Genomic DNA, 22280 nt, shown 5'->3' with positions numbered 1-22280 from the left:
ACTCATTTTAAAGACCCTGTAGCACCGTCGAATAAAGAAAAATCCCAGAATACCCCTTTAAGACTCTATATTGTACAAAGCTATATTAGGGCATATAGAAGTGAATACCGTAGCCACAAATTTTATAGAAAGGTTTCATAAGAATCTTAAAGATTAGCACTTCTTGTACAGTGGTATCACCTCATACACATGCGAAGCATGGAGACTACACAGCTTTATATTGGGAAGCTGTACATGCCCTGTGCACTGTGTCATAGTCTGAGTTCTTATGCGAACACTGCGATGAAGTGTTTTAGCGTTGTACTGGGTCCACTACAATGTGGTAGTCAGGGGGGATGCGGTGGGTGGGTTAATGATGAGGGTAGAAGTCCCAAATATATCAGAAATGTTTCCAAAGGGATATAACTTTAATTTCATACTCCAGTTCTTTAAAACGTATCCCCTAAGTGTCTGATTGTGGGAGTCTGACCGCTGAGACCCCCGTGATATCCGAAAGGGTCTTCGTCTCTCTTTCGCTCTCTGTGCATGCGTCTCACTTTACGTCAGTGATCACTCCATGCATTCTTTATGGGTGAGATGGAGATGTGTGTTGTACAGACTGTGCATAGATAGAGATAGATAGATAGATAGATAGATAGATAGATAGATAGATAGATAGATAGATAGATATGAGATAGATAGATAGATATGAGATATATAGATATGAGATAGATAGATATGAGATAGATAGATAGATATGAGATAGATAGATAGATAGATAGATACATAGATAGATATGAGATAGATAGATAGATAGATAGATAGATATGAGATAGATATGAGATAGATAGATATGAGATAGATAGATAGATATGAGATAGATAGATAGATAGATATGAGATAGATATGAGATAGATAGATAGATAGATATGAGATATATAGATATGAGATAGATAGATATGAGATAGATAGATAGATAGATATGAGATAGATATGAGATATATAGATATGAGATAGATAGATATGAGATAGATAGATATGAGATAGATAGATATGAGATAGATATGAGATAGATGGATATAGACAAAGAATAAGTCAGCCAGCGCTTTAGTTGATACCAAACTACCGAATATACTCGAGTATAAGCCGAGTTTTTCAGCACGATTTTTCGTGCTGAAAACACCCCCCCTCGGCTTATACTCGAGTGAACTCTCCACTCGCAGTGGTCTTCAACCTGCGGACCTCCAGAGGTTTCAAAACTACAACTCCCAGCAAGCCCGGGCAGCCATCGGCTATCCGGGCTTGCTGGGAGTTGTAGTTTTGAAACCTCCGGAGGTCCGCAGGTTGAAGACCACTGCTGCCTTCGACATCATCCAGCCCCCTCTCACCCCCCTTTAGTTCTGTACAGTACTCACCTCCGCTCGGCGCTGGTCCGGTGCTGCAGGACTGTCCGGTGAGGAGGTGGTCCGGTGGGATAGTGGTTCCGGGCTGCTATCTTCACCGGGGAGGCCTCTTCTAAGCGCTTTGGACCCGGCCCCAGAATAGTCATGTTGCCTTGACAACGACGCAGAGGTACGTTCATTACCAATGTACTTCTGCGTCATCGTCCAGGCAACACCTCTATTCTGGGCCCGAAGCGCGGAGAAGAGGCGCCCCCAGTGAAGATAGCAGCCCGGAACCACTATCCCACCGGACGACCTCCTCTCCGGACAGTCCTGCAGCACCGGACCAGCGCCGAGCGGAGGCGAGTACTGTACAGAACTAAAGGGGGTGAGAGGGGGCTGGATGATGTCGAAGGCCGCAGTGGTCTTCAACCTGCGGACCTCCGGAGGTTTCAAAACTACAACTCCCAGCAAGCCCGGACAGCCGATGGCTGCCCGGGCTTGCTGGGAATTGTAGTTTTGAAACCTCTGGAGGTCCGCAGGTTGAAGACCACTGAGGGCGGATGATGACAAGAGGATGATGAAGGGGGGGTGTGGGATGATGACAAGAGGATGATGAAGGGGGGGTGTGGGATGATGAAGGGGGGTGGGGATGATGACAAGGGGATGATGAAGGGGGGGGGGGGGGGGATGATTACAAGGGGATGATGAAGGGGGGTGGGGATGATGACAAGGGGATGATGAAGGGGGGGGGTGGGATGATGACAAGGGGATGATGACAGGTGATGATGATGAGGGTCTGGATGATGACAGGCGGTGATGATGATGAGGATGTTAATGACGGGTCTGGATGATGACAGGGGGGGGTGATGTATTTCCCACCCTAGGCTTATACTCGAGTCAATAACTTTTCCTGGGATTTTGGGTTGAAATTAGGGGTCTCGGCTTATACTCGAGTATATTATATGGACCTGGCCTGCAGGTGCACGCTACTAGGCCATATAATAGTTTGGCATCAACTAAAGTGCTGGCTGACTTATTCTTTGTCTGTATTGCACATACGGGGGAGTGGCTACCTCCATGTTGGCCTTGCACCCCACCCACCTCTATCAGGTGTGTATATAAGGTGTCTTGGATGTTCCAGACCCTGCCATGCTTACTGAACTGTTCACACAGAGGCATATTCACAGTGTAGGGTCCGTCCCAATGAGGCCACCTTATCGCGGTGGGACGGTCCAAGCTATTTGACCGCCGGCGGAGACAAATTTGCGAGCTAAGTGCCTCACTATTTCATAATTTCACATTTGCATCTATTACACCATAGCTTTACAGCTCTGAATGTTTTATCTGCATGTTCATGTTTCACCTATATCCTTGTGCTGGCAGTGTGCTGCTGCATTCTTCTGTTGCTAGATAGATATGAGATAGATAGATAGATAAATAGATGGATAGATGGATACATGGATAGATGGATACATGGATAGATGGATAGCAAAAACATGGGAAGAGCAACATTCCAAAAATGTCCAACACAGCTGTGGGTGCAGGCGGTCTAGGGGGCCTCGGTCCTAGGTCCAATAATGTAGTATCCAATAAAGGTGACTGCAGCACACCGAAATAGCAAAGGAAAGTGCAGCTTTATTCCAGCAATACAAAGGTACAACTTGATAATGGTGGTGTGCGACCATAGAAATGTTGTACCTTTGTATTGCTGGATTAAAGCTACACTCTTCTTTGCTATTTTGGTGTGCTGCAGTCACCTTTATTGGATACTAGATAGATAAGCTTGACAATGGCCATGTGAGTTGGTGAAAATGTCACCTATGTCATTTGGTGTTAAAAATATATAGGAGACTTCAAGGATACAGGAATTTGGGCGCTGACCAAGAAGGGAACAAGTGAAGCCAGGTAGGTAACGAACAGATTTAATCCAAGACGATGCGTTTCACCGCGCTTGCACGGTTTCATCAGGCAACATGCATCGCGGTGAAACGCGTCGCATGGGATTAAATCTGTTCGTTACCTACCTGGCTTCACTTGTTCCCTTCTTGGTCAGCGCCCAAATTCCTGTATCCTTGAAGTCTCCTATATATAACTATTGTCTTCAGGAAGGCTGCAGACCTACATCATCAAATAAACGTATATCCTTGTTGTGTGGGAACGTGCACAACCTGGCAGGGTGATCCTTCACTTTCCCCTCCTTCCCCCACACTTGTGATCCCGTTGATACTCCACAAGGGAGCGCCTGTTCTTCTTTTGTTTTACAGATTATTTGGTGTTAAAGAAAGCCATCTATTCAACTAGTATTTTGGAGTAACATGATCTTGACAGCCTATAAATGCAACATATCTCCCAAACAAAAAACCTCACTGTGGCCTAAAAGTGTATTACCCCTTCAAATAAAACACTTATTTTACACTCGTCACTGGTGGTGACTTCCTCAGGGGTGAGGAAGTCACCACCACCTGAAGAAGTCACCACCACCTGAAGAAGTCACCACCACCTGTGGAAGTCACCACCAGTGACAGTGGTTTGGTATCCTGTCCTGCATAGCACTCTTTGCTGCTCCTCCATGTTACATACTGCGCTCCGGCGGTTAGCACCGGCCGTGAGCGCAGGAGTCCCGTGTCCTCGCTCACCGTCCGTGAGCGCAGTAGCCCCGTCTCCCCGCTCACCGGTGGGGCCGGGATTCGCATTGCGGGACGCACCCGCATGAAAATGTGCCCATCACTTACCTACATCCACTTCTGCTGCTGCTGCTCCGTCTCAGCCTCGGCGCGCGTACCCCCGTCCCTTAGGGTGCGCGCGCCGGTGCTTTGAAATTTAAAGGGCCAGTGCACCCATAATTAGTAAGTGCCCCTAAACACTATATTATAAATCCCTACACCTCCCACACATCCCTGCCGGATCTTCAGTGCAAAGCGTTCCCTATTGCCTGTTTGCCATATCCGTGTATCCATACCTTCCTTGCTACGTTTTTGACTACGAACCTTTGCCGCCTGCCTTGACCTTCTGCTACGTTGACTACACCTCTGTCTCATCCTCCTGTACCTCGCCTTGCCCAGTACCTGTGTGATCGAGCCATATCGGGGGTAGTAACCTGGGTGCCGCGTGTCGCAGCAAATCCATCCTGCCTTGCGGCGTGCTCTGGTGAAGACCAGCGGCACCTTTGACTCCGCTCCTCGATACGGTCCGAGTCATCTGCCACACTGCTAGAGGATCCACTACCTGCTCCGTGACATCCGCATCCAGCTACGTGACACTCTGTTTGTGGTTTGCTACCCTCTATTTGCTTTATGTCCTAGATCATTTGTACACTGTGGTGATTTTTATTTATGTACTTTATGCACTGTGGTGATTATTATTTATGTACTTTATGCACTGTGGGGATTTTTTATTTATGTACTTTATGCACTGTGGGGATTTTTTATTTATGTACTTTATGCACTGTGGTGATTATTATTTATGTACTTTATGCACTGTGGGGATTTTTTATTTATGTACTTTATGCACTGTGGGGATTTTTTATTTATGTACTTTATGCACTGTGGTGATTATTATTTATGCACTTTATGCACTGTGGGGATTTTTTATTTATGTACTTTATGCAATGTGTCACTCTGGACTAGCAGCTACTATCATATCTTATTATTGGAGGGCAGGATAGTGGAGAGAGGGAGTTCAGGGCCTCTCTCCCGTGTTGTGCTTTGCTCCTTTGGAGCTATTTTAATTGTTTTTTAACTGCCCTTATGGTTACAAATATATGTTTTGTAGTATGTGTTTGTCATAATAATATTTGAATATTGTTATTTTGGGTGTGCACGTCATACAGTAATAGCTCTTCTATGATGTGATATATAAAAAATATTCTCTGATAAAATAGCTAATGATCTGATACTATACCTTCCACATTCTTGTAAAGTCCAATCCAAAATGTTTCTTGCCGATCACTGAGTAGCTCAGTATGAAGGTGGAGGAAATCTAATTCAGCCAAATCTTCAATTGAAGTTAAACTGCCACCTATAAAGGTCACATAGTAAATCTTTTTTGTTTGTTTGTTTGGAATCCCTGTCCTTCTAGAGAGAACATTTACTCAACTTACTCAATGATCTGATACTTCTTTAAATAAAAGCTATAAAAAGCTATGGGAATCCCTTCTTAAAGGGGTACTCCCGTGTAAACCTTTTTTTTTTTTAAATCAACTGGTGCCGGAAAGTTAAACAGATATGTAAATTAAAAAATCTTAATCCTTCCAGTACTTATTAGCTGCTGAATACTACAGAGGAAATGGTTTTCTTTTTGGAACACAGAGCTCTCTGCTGACATCACGAGCACAGTGCTCTCTGCTGACATCTCTGTCCATTTTAGGAACTGTCCAGAGCAGCATATGTTTGCTATGGGGATTTTCTCCTACTCTGCTGACATCTCTGTCCATTTTAAGAAATGTCCAGAGAGCTCTGTGGTCATGATGTCAGCAGAGAGTACTGTTCCAAAAAGAAAATAATTTCCTCTGTAGCATTCAGCAGCTCAGTACTTTTTTTTTTTTTAAATATAAGTAATTTACAAATCTGTTTAACTTTCTGGCACCAGTTGATTTAAAAAAAAATGTTTTCCACCAGAGTACCCCTTTAAGATTGTGGGGGGTCCAAGTAATTGGAGACCCTACGATCATACACGTATTCCATAAATCCCTTTATCAGCTAATCAATGGGCTGAGCAAGTAGTTCCTGCCAATTGAAACATCATCAAAAGAAGCAAAAAGTGGATGAATGATTTAACAGTGGCAGAAAATGCTCAAGTCTGGAAAACTAATTTTACCAAGAAAGGACAAAGAATAAAGGGGTATTTAAAGTTAAAGGGGTATTTCAGGAAAAAACTTTTCTATATATATCACCTGGCTCCAGAAAGTTAAACAGATTTGTAAATTACTTCTATTAAAAACTCTTAATCATTTCAGTACTTATGAGCTTCTGAAGTTAAGGTTGTTCGTTTCGGTCTAAATCCTCTCTGATGACACGTGTCTCGGGAAACGCCCAGTTTAGAAGCAAAATCCCCATAGCAAACCTCTTCTAAACTGGGCGTTTCCCGTGACAGGTGTCATCAGAGAGGATTTAGACCGAAAAAACAACCTTAACTTCAGAAGCTCATAAGTACTGAAAGGATTAAGATATTTTAATAGAAATAATTTACAAATCTGTTTAACTTTCTGGAGCCAGTTGATATATATAATAACGTTTTTTTTCCTGGAATACCCGTTTAAAGGGGTACTCCGCTGCTCAGCGTTTGGAACAAACTGAACAGTTTGTTCCAAACACTGGAGTCGGTGCCGGGAGCTCAAGATGTCATAGCCCCGCCCCCTCAATGCAAGTCTATGGGAGGGGGTGTGACGGCCATCACGCCCCCCCTCCCATAGACTTGCATTGAGGGGGCAGGGTGTGATGTCATGGTGGGGCGGGGCCATGATGTCACGAGCTCCCGGCGCTTGCTCCAGCATTCAGAACAGTTTCTTGAGCAGCGGACTACCCCTTTAAGACACATATCCCTTCATATCTGTTTGTTTTCAAACAGAACAGTTAAATAACTATAAGTTATTATGAAACTACACCAATATAACACATTAAGAAATACTAAACAAAGAGTTAGTAGTTTGTGCCTTTTTAGTACTATCCCTCTGTTGTTGCAGTTTGTTGACTATTCTATTTTCATGGAACAGTTAAGATTTTTTTCCAGTTATTTATTAATTAATTTTTTTGCAAAATTTAAGTGGAAAAGGCAGTTACATTGTTCTCCAAAGGCAGCAACAAATAGGTGGGAACACAAAAACACTATAAATCTACTAAGCAGTGCTGCCCTTTGTTTTCTCAAAATTATGTGAATTAAGACGAAAGAGTTAGGAGGTGCATATGGCCAATGGCTTTATAGGGCTAGTCATCTGGATTTACAGCACACCTTTTTTGTCTCCATAGCCCTTTCCAGTGCCAAAATATAAGCTTTTTTATTTAAAGGGTACCTCTCATCAAAAAAAACTTTTGATATATTATAGATTAATGTATGCAGAATAACTTTACAATTGCATGTTATTAAAAAATATGCTTCTTTCTATTTAATTTTCCACTTTGAAGAAATGACCACTAGGGTCCCTGTGGACCAATCACAGTGATCTGGGGTGAAAGTTCAGATCCCCCGCACTGCCCGCCCCTGGAAGTCGGGCAGAACGGGGGACGATGGCTGCGGGAGCTCGCGGGGACCTGCAGCATAGGGGGGGAACACGAGGGGACCGGCAGCCTTACCAGATCCAGCGGCGGGACCGAGGAGCAGCGCGGGACCGGCCACGTGGACGAGCAGCGACGGGACCGGCAGGTAAGTATGTAGTCCTCAGAGGCAGCAGTGAAGATCTTCACTGCTGCTTCTAGGAGTCTGAAAACTACAACTCCCAGCATGCCTAGACAGCCTTTGGCTGTCTGGGCATGCGGGGAGTTGTAGTTTTGCAACATCTGGAGGGCCCCCGTTTGGAGACCATTGTATAATGGTCTCCAATCTGTGCTCTTCCAGCTGTTGCAAAACTACAACTCCCAGCATGCACTGCCTGTCCAGGCATGCTGGGAGTTTTAGTTCAGCAACATCTGGCCCTTCAGATGTTGCCGAACTACAACTCCACGCATGCCCTTCAGCTGTCTGGGCATGCTGGGAGTTGTAGTTTTGCAACAACTGGAGACACACTGGTTGGGAAACATTGTTTCTAACTCAGTGTTTCCTAACCTGTGTGCCTCCAGCTGTTGCAAAACTATAACTCCCAGCATGCACTAACAGACCATGCATGCTGGGAGTTGTAGTTTTGCAACATCTGGAGGGCCCCAGTTTGGAGACCATTGTATAATGGTCTCCAATCTGTGCTCTTCCAGCTGTTGCAAAACTACAACTCCCAGTATGCACTGACTGTCCAGGCATGCTGGGAGTTTTAGTTCAGCAACATCTGGCCCTTCAGATGTTGCCAAACTACAACTCCCAGCATGCCCTTCAGCTGTCTGGGCATGCTGGGAGTTGTTGTTTTGCAACAACTGAAGACACACTTGTTGGGAAACATTGTCTGTTTCTAACTCAGTGTTTCCTAACCTGTGTGCCTCCAGCTGTTGCAAAACTATAACTCCCAGCATGTACTAACAGACCATGCATGCTGGGAGTTGTGGTTTTGCAACAGCTGGTGCACCCCCCCCCCCCCCCCCCCCCCCCCTGTGAATGTACAGGGTACATTCACATGGGCGAGGCTTTTACAGTGGGTTTCTCGCATCTTGAGATGCAGCAAATTTTGCGCCGGGAAACTCGCTGTAATCCCCCGCCCATGTGACTGTACCCTAAAAACACTACACTACACTAACACAAAATAAAATAAAAAGTTAAAAACACTACATATACACATACCCTTACACAGCCCCCCTCCCCCAATAAGAACGTCCGGTACACCACTGTTTCCAAAGCAGAGCCTCCAGCTGTTGAAAAACAACAACTCCCAGTATTGCCGGACAGCCGTTGACTGTCCACGCATGCTGGGAGTTTTGCAACAGCTGGAGGCACCCTGTTTGGGAATCACTGGCGTAGAATACCCCTATGTCCACCCCTATGCAATCCCTAATTTAGGCCTCAAATGCGCACGACGCTCTCACTTTGGAGCCCTGTCGTATTTAAAGGCAAGAGTTTAGGGCGAAATATGGGGTATCGCCGTGCTCGGGAGAAATTGTGTTACAAGGTTTGGGGGGCTTTTTCTTCTTTAACCCTTCATGAAAAGGAAATGTTGGGGTCTACACCAGAATGTTAGTGTAAAAAAATTAAATTTTTTACACTAACATGCTGATGTTGCCCTATACTTTACATTTTCACAAGAGGTAAAAGGGGAAAAAGCCCCCCAAAATTTGTAACGCAATTTCTCCCGACTACGGAGATACCCCATATGTGGGCGCAAAGTGCTCTGGGGGCGCACAACAAGGCCCAGAAGGGAGAGCGCACCATGTACATTTGAGGTGATTTGCACAGGGGTGGCTGATTGTTACAGCGGTTTTGACAAACGCAAAAAAAAAAAAAAAAAAAACACATGTGACCCCATTTCGGAAACGACACCCCTCATGGAATGTAATGAGGGGTGCAGTGAGAATTTACCCCCCACAGGTGTCTGACGGAACTTTGGAACAGTGGTCCGTGAAAATGAAAACTTGTACAGCCCACTGTTCCAAAGATCTGTCAGACACCAGTGGGGGGGCAAATGCTCACTGTATCCCTTGTTACGTTCCTCAAGGGGTCTCGTTTCCAAAATGGTATGCCATGTGGTTTTTTTTTGCTGTCCTGCCACCATAGGGGCTTCCTAAATGCGATATGCCCCCCGAGCAAAATTTGCTCTCAAAAAGCCAAATATGACTCCTTCTCTTCTGAGCATTGTAGTTCGCCCATAGTGCACTTCAGGTCAACTTATGGGGTACCTCCATACTCAGAAGAGAAGGGGTTACAAATATTGGGGGGTATTTCCTGCTATTAACCCTTGCAAAAATGTGAAATTTGGGGGGAAACACACATTTTAGTGGAAATTATTATTTTTTTTTTACATATGCAAAAGTCGTGAAACACCTGTGGGGTAATAAGGCTCACTTTATTCCTTGTTACATTCCTCAAGGGGTCTAGTTTCCAAAATGGTATGCCATGTGGGTTTTTTTTTTGCTGTTCTGGCACCATAGGGGCTTCCTAAATGCGACATGCCCCCCGAGCAAAATTTGCTCTCAAAAAGCCAAATATGACTCCTTCTCTTCTGAGCATTGTAGTTCGCCCATCGTGCACTTCAGGTCAACTTATGGGGTACCTCCATACTCAGAAGAGAAGGGGTTACAAATATTGGGGGGTATTTCCTGCTACTAACCCTTTGAAAAATGTGAAATTTGGGGGGAAACACACATTTTAATGAAAAAAAATAAAAAAAATTTTACATATTCAAAAGTCGTGAAACCCCTGTGGGGTATTAAGGCTCAATTTATTCCTTGTTATGTTCCCCAAGGGGTCTAGTTTCCAAAATGGTATGCCATGTGAGGGTTTTTTGCTGTTCTGGCACCATAGGGGCTTCCTAAATGCAACATGCCCCCCAAAAACCATTTCAGAAAAACGTACTCTCCAAAATCCCCTTGTCGCTCTTTCCCTTCTGAGCCCTCTACTGCGCCCGCCGAACACTTTACATAGACATATGAGGTATGTGCTTACTCAAGAGAAATTGGGCTACAAATATAAGTATACATTTTCTCCTTTTACCCCTTGTAAAAATTCAAAAATTGGGTCTACAAGAACATGCAAGTGTAAAAAATTAAGATTGTGAATTTTCTCCTTCACTTTGCTTCTATTCCTGTGAAACACCTAAAGGGTTAAAATGATGACTGAATGTCATTTTGAATACTTTGGGGGTGCAGTTTTTATAATGGGGTCTTTTGTGGGGTATTTCTAATATGAAGACCCTTCAAATCCACTTCAAACCTGAACTGGTCCCTGAAAAATAGTGAGTTTGAAAATTTTGTGAAAAATTGGAAAATTGCTGCTGAACTTTGAAGCCCTCTGGTGTCTTCCAAAAGTAAAAACTCATCACTTTTATGATGCAAACATAAAGTAGACATATTGTATATGTGAATAAAAATTTTTTTATTTGTAATATACATTTTCCTTACAAGCAGAGAGCTTCAAAGTTAGAAAAATGCAACATTTTCTAATTTTTCATCAAATTTTAGGATTTTTCACAAGGAAAGGATGCAAGTTACCACAAAAATTTACCACCATGTTAAAGTAGAATATGTCACGAAAAAACAATCTCGGAATCAGAATGATAACTAAAAGCATTCCAGAGTTATTAATGTTTAAAGTGACAGTGGTCAGATGTGCAAAAAACGCTCTGATCCTTAAGGCCAAAATGGGCTTGGTCCTGAAGGGGTTAATCTAAAATATATCAAAAGTTTATTTGATGAGAGGTACCCTTTAAGTGTGCGTAAGGCTCAAATGCCAAGAGGGCGTTTACCGGGAAGATAAAAGCCTTGACAGCTAATTGATAAAGAAGACATTGGTTGGATTTACCTGGTCTGTTGCTATGCTGGAAAATGCCCCTGGTTTTTGAGCCTTTTTTTTTTTATATAAATATATATATTTTTTTAAATAAAAAAAAAAAAAAAGGCTATATTTCGGCACTGGAAAAAACTATGCCTGAAATCCTGGTGACTAGCACAATCTGAACGTGCTTCTTTACACCCATGTTGTACATTTAGCCCTCCATATCCCAAACAGCTTGAATTTTCCAGTTTTGCTCTGAAACACCAAAACTGTAAAAATTAGATTTTTTTTTTTTTGCAAAACCAAAATCAGCCAATAAATTAGAACCAGAATAACAAAAAAAAAAAGCTGCATCACAACTGTAAGCATCTTTATTTTCTAATGAAATATTTCTAGAACTTACCATGATGAAGACATTCTAAGGTTGCCTCCTGCCACCAAACAGCCGAAGATGTTTCAAAAAAATAGCAGTGGTTACCGAAGGGAATCCAGGCCTTAGAACTTGTGTTTGGACACAATCCAGGTGTATCAGGTGGGTTGGTAGAAGCAACAGCTTTAAGAAGAAGACATCCAAGTCGATGAACAGTACACATTTTGTTACATAAAACATTTTGCCAGAGCCCCTTTTTTGTCTACTGACCAAAGTCTTAAAAGTCTGCTAAACCACCAAGCTTGAAGTGACTTTATCTCCTGCTTAAATTATAAGCCGAGTACGTGTCTGTCAAGTTACTACTGTGCTATTTACTACACCAACAGTCTGCAATAGTTCACCAATGCCTCTGATAACAGTCCTTTGATTTTTTTTATATATTTTTTTTAAATCAACTGTAGCCAGAAAGTTAAGCCGATCTGTAGATTACTTCTATTTAAAAATCTTATCCCTTCCAGTACATTTTAGGGGCTGTATACTACAGAGGAAATTCTTTTCTTTTTGGATTTCTCTTCTGTCACGAGCACAGTGCTCTCTGCTGACCTCTGCAGTCCATTTTAGGAACTGTCCAGAGCAGCATATGTTTGCTAGTGTTGAGCGGCATAGGCCATATTCGAATTTGCGATATTTTCGTGAATATATGGACGAATATTCGTCATATATTCGCTAAATTCGCATATTGGTAATATTCACGTTTTATTTTCGCATGTGCGAAAATTCGCATATGAAAAAATTAGCATATACAAAAATTAGCATAAGCGAAAATTTGCATCTGCAAAAATTAGCATATGCTACACAGTAGTATTAGAGCCTTCTTTACACCACACAAGCTGGAAGCAGAGAGGGATGATCACTGTGAGGTGTACTGTGAAAAAAAAAAAAAAACGAATATTCGGAATTGCGAATATATAGTGCTATATTCGCAAAATAAAATTCGAATTGCGAATATTCGCGAGCAACACTAATGTTTGCTATGGGGATTTTCTCCTGCTCTCTAGCTAAGAGGGAGGCTAGACTTGGGAGGCTCTATGACACAGTCTAGCATGCCCTACAATGCACATCTCTCCAGTTATTAATTAATTAATTGTTTTTTTAATAGACAGGCTACAACAGCAGACTACACTCATCAGAGCAACCCTTAAAAAAAAAATTCTTATCTGATTCCCTTTACACAGCCAAAAAGTGAAATGATAAAATTGTGACTAATGTCACCCACCACTTGGGGAAGCTTATTGCAGACTCAATTATTATTTAATCAATGGAATCTGTATACAAATATCTTCAGTAAGTTTCTAAGCCGCCCTTGTGGAGGCTTCATAAATGGAAAACTTAAAAGCAAAACAGAACTCACACCACTATAAACTTGTACTGTATTGGGAAAATGATCACTCACCATTTGTTTTTTTGCAGATTGAAGAATAACTCTCATTACAAGATGATGTCTTCCATTGTCCATCCGTATCCACATATACACAGGAAAGGTCTTTGCTTGGCTCCTCAGCCGCCCATTTTGTGTAGTGAATTTTCCAGTTATCAACCCATTTATATCTGTTTTTAGTCTGAAAGAATTATAACTGTATACGTGGAAATGTCATTACTGAGCAAAAAGCCAAAACAGCTGCATTGTGGGTCTTACTCTTCTAGCCAATCAGTACCTTGCCATTTACCAATGAGGGCAAAAGTCTACAGAAGCTGACTCTTCTTTTTGGAGGAGACCCCCAGGGAGTCAGAGCTACCCATTTGCAGACAGCTGTTTTGGGGTTTCTACGTATCAGTACAAAGTAGAGTGCTGGTTGGCTAGAGGGGCACAACTACTGTCTAAAGGTGTGTGACTCTTCCTTTTTGAGAAATCTGTTCTCGGGAGCAGCCTATTAGATCAATCTGTGCTTTACAGACTAAAGTATTGTGAGAACTTTTTTGGCAAGTGTGGAAAAAAGCTAAAAAGTAAGAATGCTTTCAAAATAGAAGTGTTAATAGTTTCTTGTTATCAACTGACAAAAAGCAAAGGGAATGACCAGAGGTCAAATCTAAATTGAATCAATATTTGTTATGACCGCCCTTTGCCTATAAAATGGCATCAATTCGTCTAGGTTCACCATTTCTTGAAGGAACTTGGCATGAAGGTTGTTCCAAACCTCTTAGAGAAGTAACCAGAGATATCTGGGGATGTAGGCTTGCTCAAACGTAATACAAAACAGATTTAATGATGTTGAGACCAGGGCTTTGTGGAGGCAGTATCATCACTTTCAAGTTTGTTTCAGTTGCTGAAGCATCATGCGTTACTATGATGACACCTGGGCCAATTACATCTGATCTCAGCCTCCATGCCCTTCTTATGTGGATATAAATTTCCAGCCAGCCTGTCATTCCTTGCTTGTGTTTGAATCAGTCTGCACTAGCTCTTATACTGCTTTTAACTTGTTCTATTCTGACAAGGGCTTGTTACACGTTTATTCTATGCTTAGTGATTTGGTTCCTATTCTGCTATCTCAGTTTGGACCTGGCTTGTTAACTACGCTTTCTCTGTTTTTCTGTTTATACTTCGTGTTCTGTACCTTGTGACAAGTAGGCAGGGAAAGTGATTGGGTACATAGGAGTAATTGTCCTGGTGCAGTATAAATTTGGAGCCATCATGGTATTACATGATGAATAAGTATCTGTCTGTATTGTTTAGCATTGAGGACACCATCAGTCCTGATCAACTTTATTTGCTGATATGCAGTCCCAAACGTGCAAGGAGCCTCTCTCATGCTTCACTATTTACTGCAGATACTTTATTATTGTACTGATCTCAAGCCCTCCGGCAAACAAACTGTCTTCTGTTGCTGCCAAGTCTTTCAAATTTTTTGGGACTCATTAGTCCACACCACCTGCTGCCATTTTTTCTGCACCCTAGTTCCTATGTGTTGTGCACAGTTGAGTCACTTAGTCTTGTATACACATCGAAAAGTATAGTTTATTATGCAATTATTCCAGCCACTATTCGACTGACTTCTCCAAACAATAGATGGGTGCACCTGGATGGTATTGGTTTCTGCCAGTTCTGATTACACTGCTAGACATCTTCTAATTTTGAAGAGAAGTAAGAATGATGTGTCTTTTATCTGCTACACTGTTACGCCGAGCGCTCCGGGTCCCCGCTCCTCCCCGGAGCGCTCGCAGCTTCCTCGCATTTGCAGCGCCCCGGTCAGACCTGCTGACCAGGTGCGCTGCAATATCCCTTTCAGCCGGGATGCGATTCGCGATGCGGGAGGCGCCCGCTCGCGATGCGCATCCCGGCTCCCGTACCTGACTCGTTCCCCGTCTGTCTTGTCCCGGCGCGCACGGCCCCGCTCCTTAGGGCGCGCGCGCGCCGGATCTCTGCAATTTAAAGGGCCACTGCGCCACTGATTGGCGCAGCAGGCTTAATCAGTGTGTTCACCTGTGCACTCCCTACTTATACCTCACTTCCCCTGCACTCCCTCGCCGGATCTTGTTGCCATTGTGCCAGTGAAAGCGTTTCCTTGTGTGTTCCTAGCCTGTGTTCCAGACCTCCTGCCGTTGCCCCTGACTACGATCCTTGCTGCCTGCCCTGACCTTCTGCTACGTCCGACCTTGCTATTGTCTACTCCCTTGTACCGCGCCTATCTTCAGCAGTCAGAGAGGTTGAGCCGTTGCTGGTGGATACGACCTGGTTGCTACCGCCGCTGCAAGACCATCCCGCTTTGCGGCGGGCTCTGGTGAATACCAGTAGCAACTTAGAACCGGTCCACCAACACGGTCCACGCCAATCCCTCTCTGGCACAGAGGATCCACCTCCTGCCAGCCGAATCGTGACAGTAGATCCGGCCATGGATCCCGCTGAAGTCCCACTGCCAGTTGTCGCCGACCTCACCACGGTGATCACCCAGCAGTCGCAACAAGGCCACCAGCTGTCTCAACTGACCGTGATGCTACAGCAGCTATTACCTCAGCTCCAGCAACCATCTCCTCCGCCAGCTCCTGCACCTCCTCCGCAGCGAGTGGCCGCTTCCGGCCTACGATTATCCTTGCCGGATAAATTTGATGGGGACTCTAAGTTTTGCCGTGGTTTTCTTTCGCAATGTTCCCTGCACTTGGAGATGATGTCGGACCAGTTTCCTACTGAAAGGTCTAAGGTGGCTTTCGTAATCAGCCTTCTGTCTGGGAAAGCTCTGTCATGGGCCACACCGCTCTGGGACCACAATGATCCTGTCACTGCCTCTGTACACTCCTTCTTCACGGAGATCCGAAGTGTCTTTGAGGAACCTGCCCGAGCCTCTTCTGCTGAGACTGCCCTGTTGAACCTGGTCCAGGGTAATTCTTCTGTTGGAGAGCACGCCATCCAATTCCGTACTCTTGCCTCCGAACTTTCCTGGAATAATGAGGCCCTCTGCGCGACCTTTAAAAAAGGCCTATCCAGCAACATTAAAGATGTGCTGGCCGCACGAGAAATTCCTGCTAACCTGCATGAACTTATTCATCTTGCCACCCGCATTGACATGCGTTTTTCCGAAAGGCGTCAGGAGCTCCGCCAGGATATGGACTTTGTTCGCACGAGGCGGTTTCTCTCCTCGGCCCCTCTCTCCTCTGGTCCTCTGCAATCCGTTCCGGTGCCTCCCGCCGTGGAGGCTATGCAAGTTGACCGGTCTCGCTTGACACCTCAAGAGAGGACACGACGCCGCATGGAGAATCTATGCCTGTACTGTGCTGGTACCGAACACTTCTTGAAAGATTGTCCTATCCGTCCTCCCCTGGAAAGACGTATGCTGACTCCGCACAAAGGTGAGACAGTTCTTGATGTCAACTCTGCTTCTCCACGCCTTACTGTGCCTGTGCGGATATCTTCCTCTACCTTCTCCTTCTCTGCTATGGCCTTCTTGGATTCCGGATCTGCAGGAAATTTTATTTTGGCCTCTCTCATCAACAGGTTCAACATTCCGGTGACCAGTCTCGCCAGACCCCTCTACATCAATTCTGTTAACAACGAAAGATTGGACTGTACCGTGCGTTACCGCACGGAACCTCTCCTAATGTGCATCGGACCTCATCACAAAAAAATTGAATTTTTGGTCCTCTCCAACTGCACTTCTGAAATTCTTCTTGGATTACCGTGGCTTCAACGCCATTCCCCAACCCTTGATTGGTCCACAGGAGAAATCAAGAACTGGGGTACTTCTTGTCACAAGGACTGTCTTAAACCAGTTCCCAGTACCCCTTGCCGTGACCCTGTGGTTCCCCCTGTATCCGGTCTTCCTAAGGCTTATATGGACTATGCTGACGTTTTTTTCAAAAAGCAAGCTGAGACTTTACCTCCTCACAGGCCTTATGACTGCCCTATTGACCTCCTCCCGGGTACTACTCCACCCCGGGGCAGAATCTATCCTCTGTCTGCTCCAGAGACTCTTGCCATGTCGGAGTACATCCAGGAGAATTTAAAAAAGGGGTTTATCCGCAAGTCCTCCTCCCCTGCCGGAGCTGGATTTTTTTTTTTGTGTCCAAAAAAGATGGCTCCCTACGTCCTTGCATTGATTACCGCGGACTTAATAAAATCACGGTAAAAAAACGCTACCCCTAACTTCTTATCTCGGAACTCTTTGATCGCTTACAAGGTGCCCACATGTTTACCAAACTGGACTTAAGAGGTGCTTATAATCTCATCCGCATCAGGGAGGGGGACGAATGGAAGACTGCATTTAACACCAGAGATGGACACTTTGAGTACCTGGTCATGCCCTTTGGCCTTTGCAACGCCCCTGCCGTCTTCCAAGACTTTGTTAATGAAATTTTTCGTGATCTCCTATATTCCTGTGTTGTGGTTTATTTGGACGATATTCTGATTTTTTCTGCCAACTTAGAAGAACACCGCCAGCATGTCCGCATGGTTCTTCAGAGACTTCGGGACAAACAACTTTATGCCAAAATGGAGAAATGTCTCTTTGAATGTCAATCTCTTCCTTTCCTAGGATACTTGGTCTCTGGCCAGGGACTACAAATGGACCCAGATAAACTCTCTGCCGTCTTAGATTGGCCACGCCCCTCCGGACTCCGTGCTATCCAACGTTTTTTGGGGTTCGCCAATTATTACAGACAGTTTATTCCACACTTTTCCACTATTGTGGCTCCTATCGTGGCTTTAACCAAGAAAAATGCCAATCCTAAGTCCTGGTCTCCCCAAGCGGAAGACGCATTTAAACATCTCAAGTCTGCCTTTTCTTCTGCTCCCGTGCTCTCCAGACCTGACCCAGCTAAACCCTTCCTATTGGAGGTAGATGCCTCCTCAGTGGGAGCTGGAGCTGTCCTTCTACAAAAAAATTCTTCCGGACATGCTGTGACTTGTGGTTTTTTTTCTAGGACCTTCTCCCCAGCGGAGAGAAATTACTCCATGGGGGATTGAGAACTACTGGCCATTAAATTGGCGCTTGAGGAATGGAGGCACCTGCTGGAGGGATCAAAATTTCCAGTTATCATATACACTAATCACAAGAATCTCTCCTATCTCCAGTCTGCCCAAAGACTGAACCCTCGCCAGGCCAGGTGGTCGTTATTCTTTGCCCGTTTTGACTTTGAAATTCATTTTCGCCCTGCTGACAAGAACATTAGGGCCGATGCCCTCTCTCGTTCTTCTGATGCCTCTGAAGTAGAGGTCTCTCCGCAACACATCATTCCTCCTGACTGTCTGATCTCCACTTCTCCAGCCTCCATCAGTCAAACTCCTCCAGGGAAGACCTTCGTTTCTCCACGCCAGCGTCTCGGGATTCTCAAATGGGGACACTCCTCTCACCTCGCAGGCCATGCGGGCATCAAAAAATCCTTGCAACTCATCTTTCGTTTTTATTGGTGGCCGACTCTGGAGACTGATGTTGTTGATTTTGTGCGGGCCTGTACTGTCTGTGCCCGGGATAAGACTCCTCGCCAAAAGCCTGCTGGCCTCCTTCATCCTCTGCCTGTCCCCGAACAGCCTTGGTCACAGATTGGTATGGACTTTATTACGGACTTACCCTCATCCCGTGGCAACACAGTTGTTTGGGTGGTCGTTGATCGATTTTCCAAGATGGCACATTTTATTCCTCTTCCTGGTCTTCCTTCAGCGCCTCAGTTGGCAAAGCAATTTTTTGTACACATTTTTCGCCTTCACGGTTTGCCCACGCATATCGTCTCGGATAGAGGCGTCCAATTCGTGTCTAAATTCTGGAGGGCCCTCTGTAAACAGCTCAAGATCAAATTAAACTTCTCTTCTTCTTATCATCCCCAATCCAATGGGCAAGTAGAAAGAATTAATCAGGTCCTGGGTGACTATTTACGGCATTTTGTTTCCTCCCGCCAGGATGACTGGGCAGATCTTCTACAATGGGCCGAATTCTCATACAACTTCAGAGTCTCCAAATCTTCTGCTAAATCCCCATTTTTCGTGGTGTACGGCCGTCACCCTCTTCCCCCCCTCCCTACTCCCTTGCCCTCTGGTTTGCCCGCTGTGGATGAAGTGACTCGTGATCTTTCCACCATATGGAAAGAGACCCAAAATTCTCTTTTACAGGCTTCATCCCGGATGAAAAGATTTGCCGATAAGAAAAGAAGAACTCCCCCCATTTTTGCTCCCGGAGACAAGGTATGGCTCTCCGCTAAATATGTCCGCTTTCGTGTCCCCAGTTACAAACTGGGACCACGCTATCTTGGCCCTTTCAAAGTCTTGTGCCAGACTAACCCTGTCTCTTACAAACTCCTTCTTCCTCCTTCTCTTCGTATTCCCAATGCCTTCCATGTCTCTCTCCTTAAACCACTCGTCATTAACCGCTTCTCTCCCAAACTTGTTTCCCCCACTCCTGTTTCCGGTTCTTCTGACGTCTTCTCCGTGAAAGAGATTCTGGCCTCCAAGACTGCCAGAAAGAAAAAAATTTTTGGGTGGATTGGGAGGGCTGTGACCCAGAAGAGAGATCCTGGGAACCTGAGGACAACATTCTAGACAAAAGTCTTATCCTCAGGTTCTCAGGCTCCAAGAAGAGGGGGAGACCCAAGGGGGGGGGGGGTACTGTTACGCCGAGCGCTCCGGGTCCCCGCTCCTCCCCGGAGCGCTCGCAGCTTCCTCGCATTTGCAGCGCCCCGGTCAGACCTGCTGACCGGGTGCGCTGCAATATCCCTCTCAGCCGGGATGCGATTCGCGATGCGGGAGGCGCCCGCTCGCGATGCGCATCCCGGCTCCCGTACCTGACTCGTTCCCCGTCTGTCTTGTCCCGGCGCGCGCGGCCCCACTCCTTAGGGCGCGCGCACGCCGGGTCTCTGCAATTTAAAGGGCCACTGCGCCACTGATTGGCGCAGCAGGCTTAATCAGTGTGTTCACCTGTGCACTCCCTACTTATACCTCACTTCCCCTGCACTCCCTCGCCGGATCTTGTTGCCATTGTGCCAGTGAAAGCGTTTCCTTGTGTGTTCCTAGCCTGTGTTCCAGACCTCCTGCCGTTGCCCCTGACTACGATCCTTGCTGCCTGCCCTGACCTTCTGCTACGTCCGACCTTGCTCTTGTCTACTCCCTTGTACAGCGCCTATCTTCAGCAGTCAGAGAGGTTGAGCCGTTGCTGGTGGATACGACCTGGTTGCTACCGCCGCTGCAAGACCATCCCGCTTTGCGGCGGGCTCTGGTGAATACCAGTAGCAACTTAGAACCGGTCCACCAACACGGTCCACGCCAATCCCTCTCTGGCACAGAGGATCCACCTCCTGCCAGCCGAATCGTGACATACACTGTTTCCTGCCAACCAGTGTCTACGATCTTCTACTTCTTTGTGCCTCTTTATAAATGTAACAGCCAATGGGGTGGACCCAATGTGCTACCACACCAGTTTGTCTTTGGGTTACACCCAGGAGCAGAGCCTAAGTACCCTCTACGTTTTCATTTCTTATCCCACTCCAGTATGCGAAAGCTGGATGTTACCAGGTCTCTCTACATGCATGGTCTCAGTGTGAGTAAAAGACTGGCCCAGAGAACTAGGCAATACAGTTGCAAGGCTCCAGTGAGTCAGGCAGGTAGGCGTAGTCAGTGGTCCAAGTTGTACACAGGAGAGTCAGAACAGTGTCCAGGGATAAGGCAGAGACATGATGAGTGATTGCGGGCATCACATGTTCAGGTCAGCAGTCTGGTTTAGCAACAGTAGTATCAGAACGGCACAGAAGGGGTCTGGTGGAATTGTAAACCAGAAAACAGGCTTGGGTCAGAATACACAGAGTATCAGAAACAGGACAGGACACCTATGCTAGGAACACAAGGAACCAACAACGTTCAGGCACCAAATGTTGGGGAGGGGGAGCCCCCTTAAATAAACAATGTTTAGCATGGGTAAGTTGTGGTAGAATAATATGCTCATTGGGCATTTATATGAGAGGAGAAGTGGCTGATGCCTTTTGGCCAAAGCCTTAACTACAGAGAAGAGGCTACATCTGAGTGGGACATGAAGCCAGAGGTTGACAGTGCTCTGATGGGGACTAAAGAGGGCAGAATCGCTAGCAGGGGCACAGAGTTTGTAGCAGAGTTTGGCTTTTCCTCAAACTGTTTTAAGCCTCCTGCAAAGCTGTTTCTGTTTCAGTTCATGACTTTGTTTCAACCTACGTATAAAAATGATGACCATTATCACCTTTTTGGTGAATGATTGTTGATCATTCACCAGACTATAAATCTACTTGACTTTGTGTAAGTGTAGAAGAATTTAAGCTGTTTTGAATGCAAATTGCAGTCACACCAAGTAGTGACTTGATTTAGATTTCTCTTCTGTTCATTTATTCTGCAGTATCTTAATTTATAAAAACAAAATATGGACACATTTATTTTTGAAAGCATGCTTTGCAGCATTTTATTCTTCCTCACCAACCTAAAACTTTATTTCTTGGGATATGTTAGAGCATAAAAGAAGACCCTGTAAACTGTTAATAATATAAGAGAAAAAAATCCATACCTCATTACTACTGTATAGGCCGATCCAAAAAGGCTCCTCATGTTTAACCAAGTGGAGTTTTAGAAAAGATGTGGTGTACTCGTCTAAGATGCTGGCTAGCTGTGAATTATCCTTCCGGCACTCCTGACGCGCTTCGTCCCAACTCCTCTTGGTTTTATCAAACTTGTATCTGGCATCTCCGTAGGTATAGTAGTTACTGGCAGAAGGAGTGGTTGGAATAACTGGAAGACGTGGATCTAAAGCCAGGAGGTATAAATAAATAAGTTCAGATAAGTCAATCAGCTATAAAATGATGGCTTATAAGGCAGCAACAGGAGCCACATGTGGTTTGTGACCTGTTTGTGCAGCTCCTGTCCAATAAGTGTGCAAGACTCAATAGGAAAGTCTTGTACTCTCAATACATTTTCCTTGATAAAAGAGATCCATGCCTTCTATCTGAAATGTTCCAGTGATCTTTAAATCAGGACAGGAAGAGATTGTTAGATT

General features: G+C 45.0%; 1 protein-coding gene across 4 annotated transcripts in view; it reads right to left on the bottom strand.

Annotated features, from left to right (window-relative positions):
- Positions 1–22280, bottom strand: part of STAM (signal transducing adaptor molecule) — a 222722-nt gene that overhangs the window by 12480 nt on the left and 187962 nt on the right. For all 4 annotated transcript variants that reach the window (XM_056519183.1, XM_056519186.1, XM_056519185.1 and 1 more), the window contains 4 exons: positions 21795–22030; positions 13247–13412; positions 11827–11976; positions 5265–5381 (listed from right to left, as the gene is read on the bottom strand). In XM_056519183.1, the coding sequence (XP_056375158.1) occupies positions 5265–5381; positions 11827–11976; positions 13247–13412; positions 21795–22030 (669 nt within the window). The remainder of the gene's footprint in view (positions 1–5264; positions 5382–11826; positions 11977–13246; positions 13413–21794; positions 22031–22280) is intronic.

The sequence above is a fragment of the Hyla sarda genome, chromosome 5, assembly GCF_029499605.1.
Source record: "Hyla sarda isolate aHylSar1 chromosome 5, aHylSar1.hap1, whole genome shotgun sequence".
NCBI classification, from domain to species: Eukaryota; Metazoa; Chordata; class Amphibia; order Anura; family Hylidae; genus Hyla; species Hyla sarda.
Note: the sequence above shows the minus strand (reverse complement) of the source record. Positions and strands in the feature narration are given on the sequence as shown.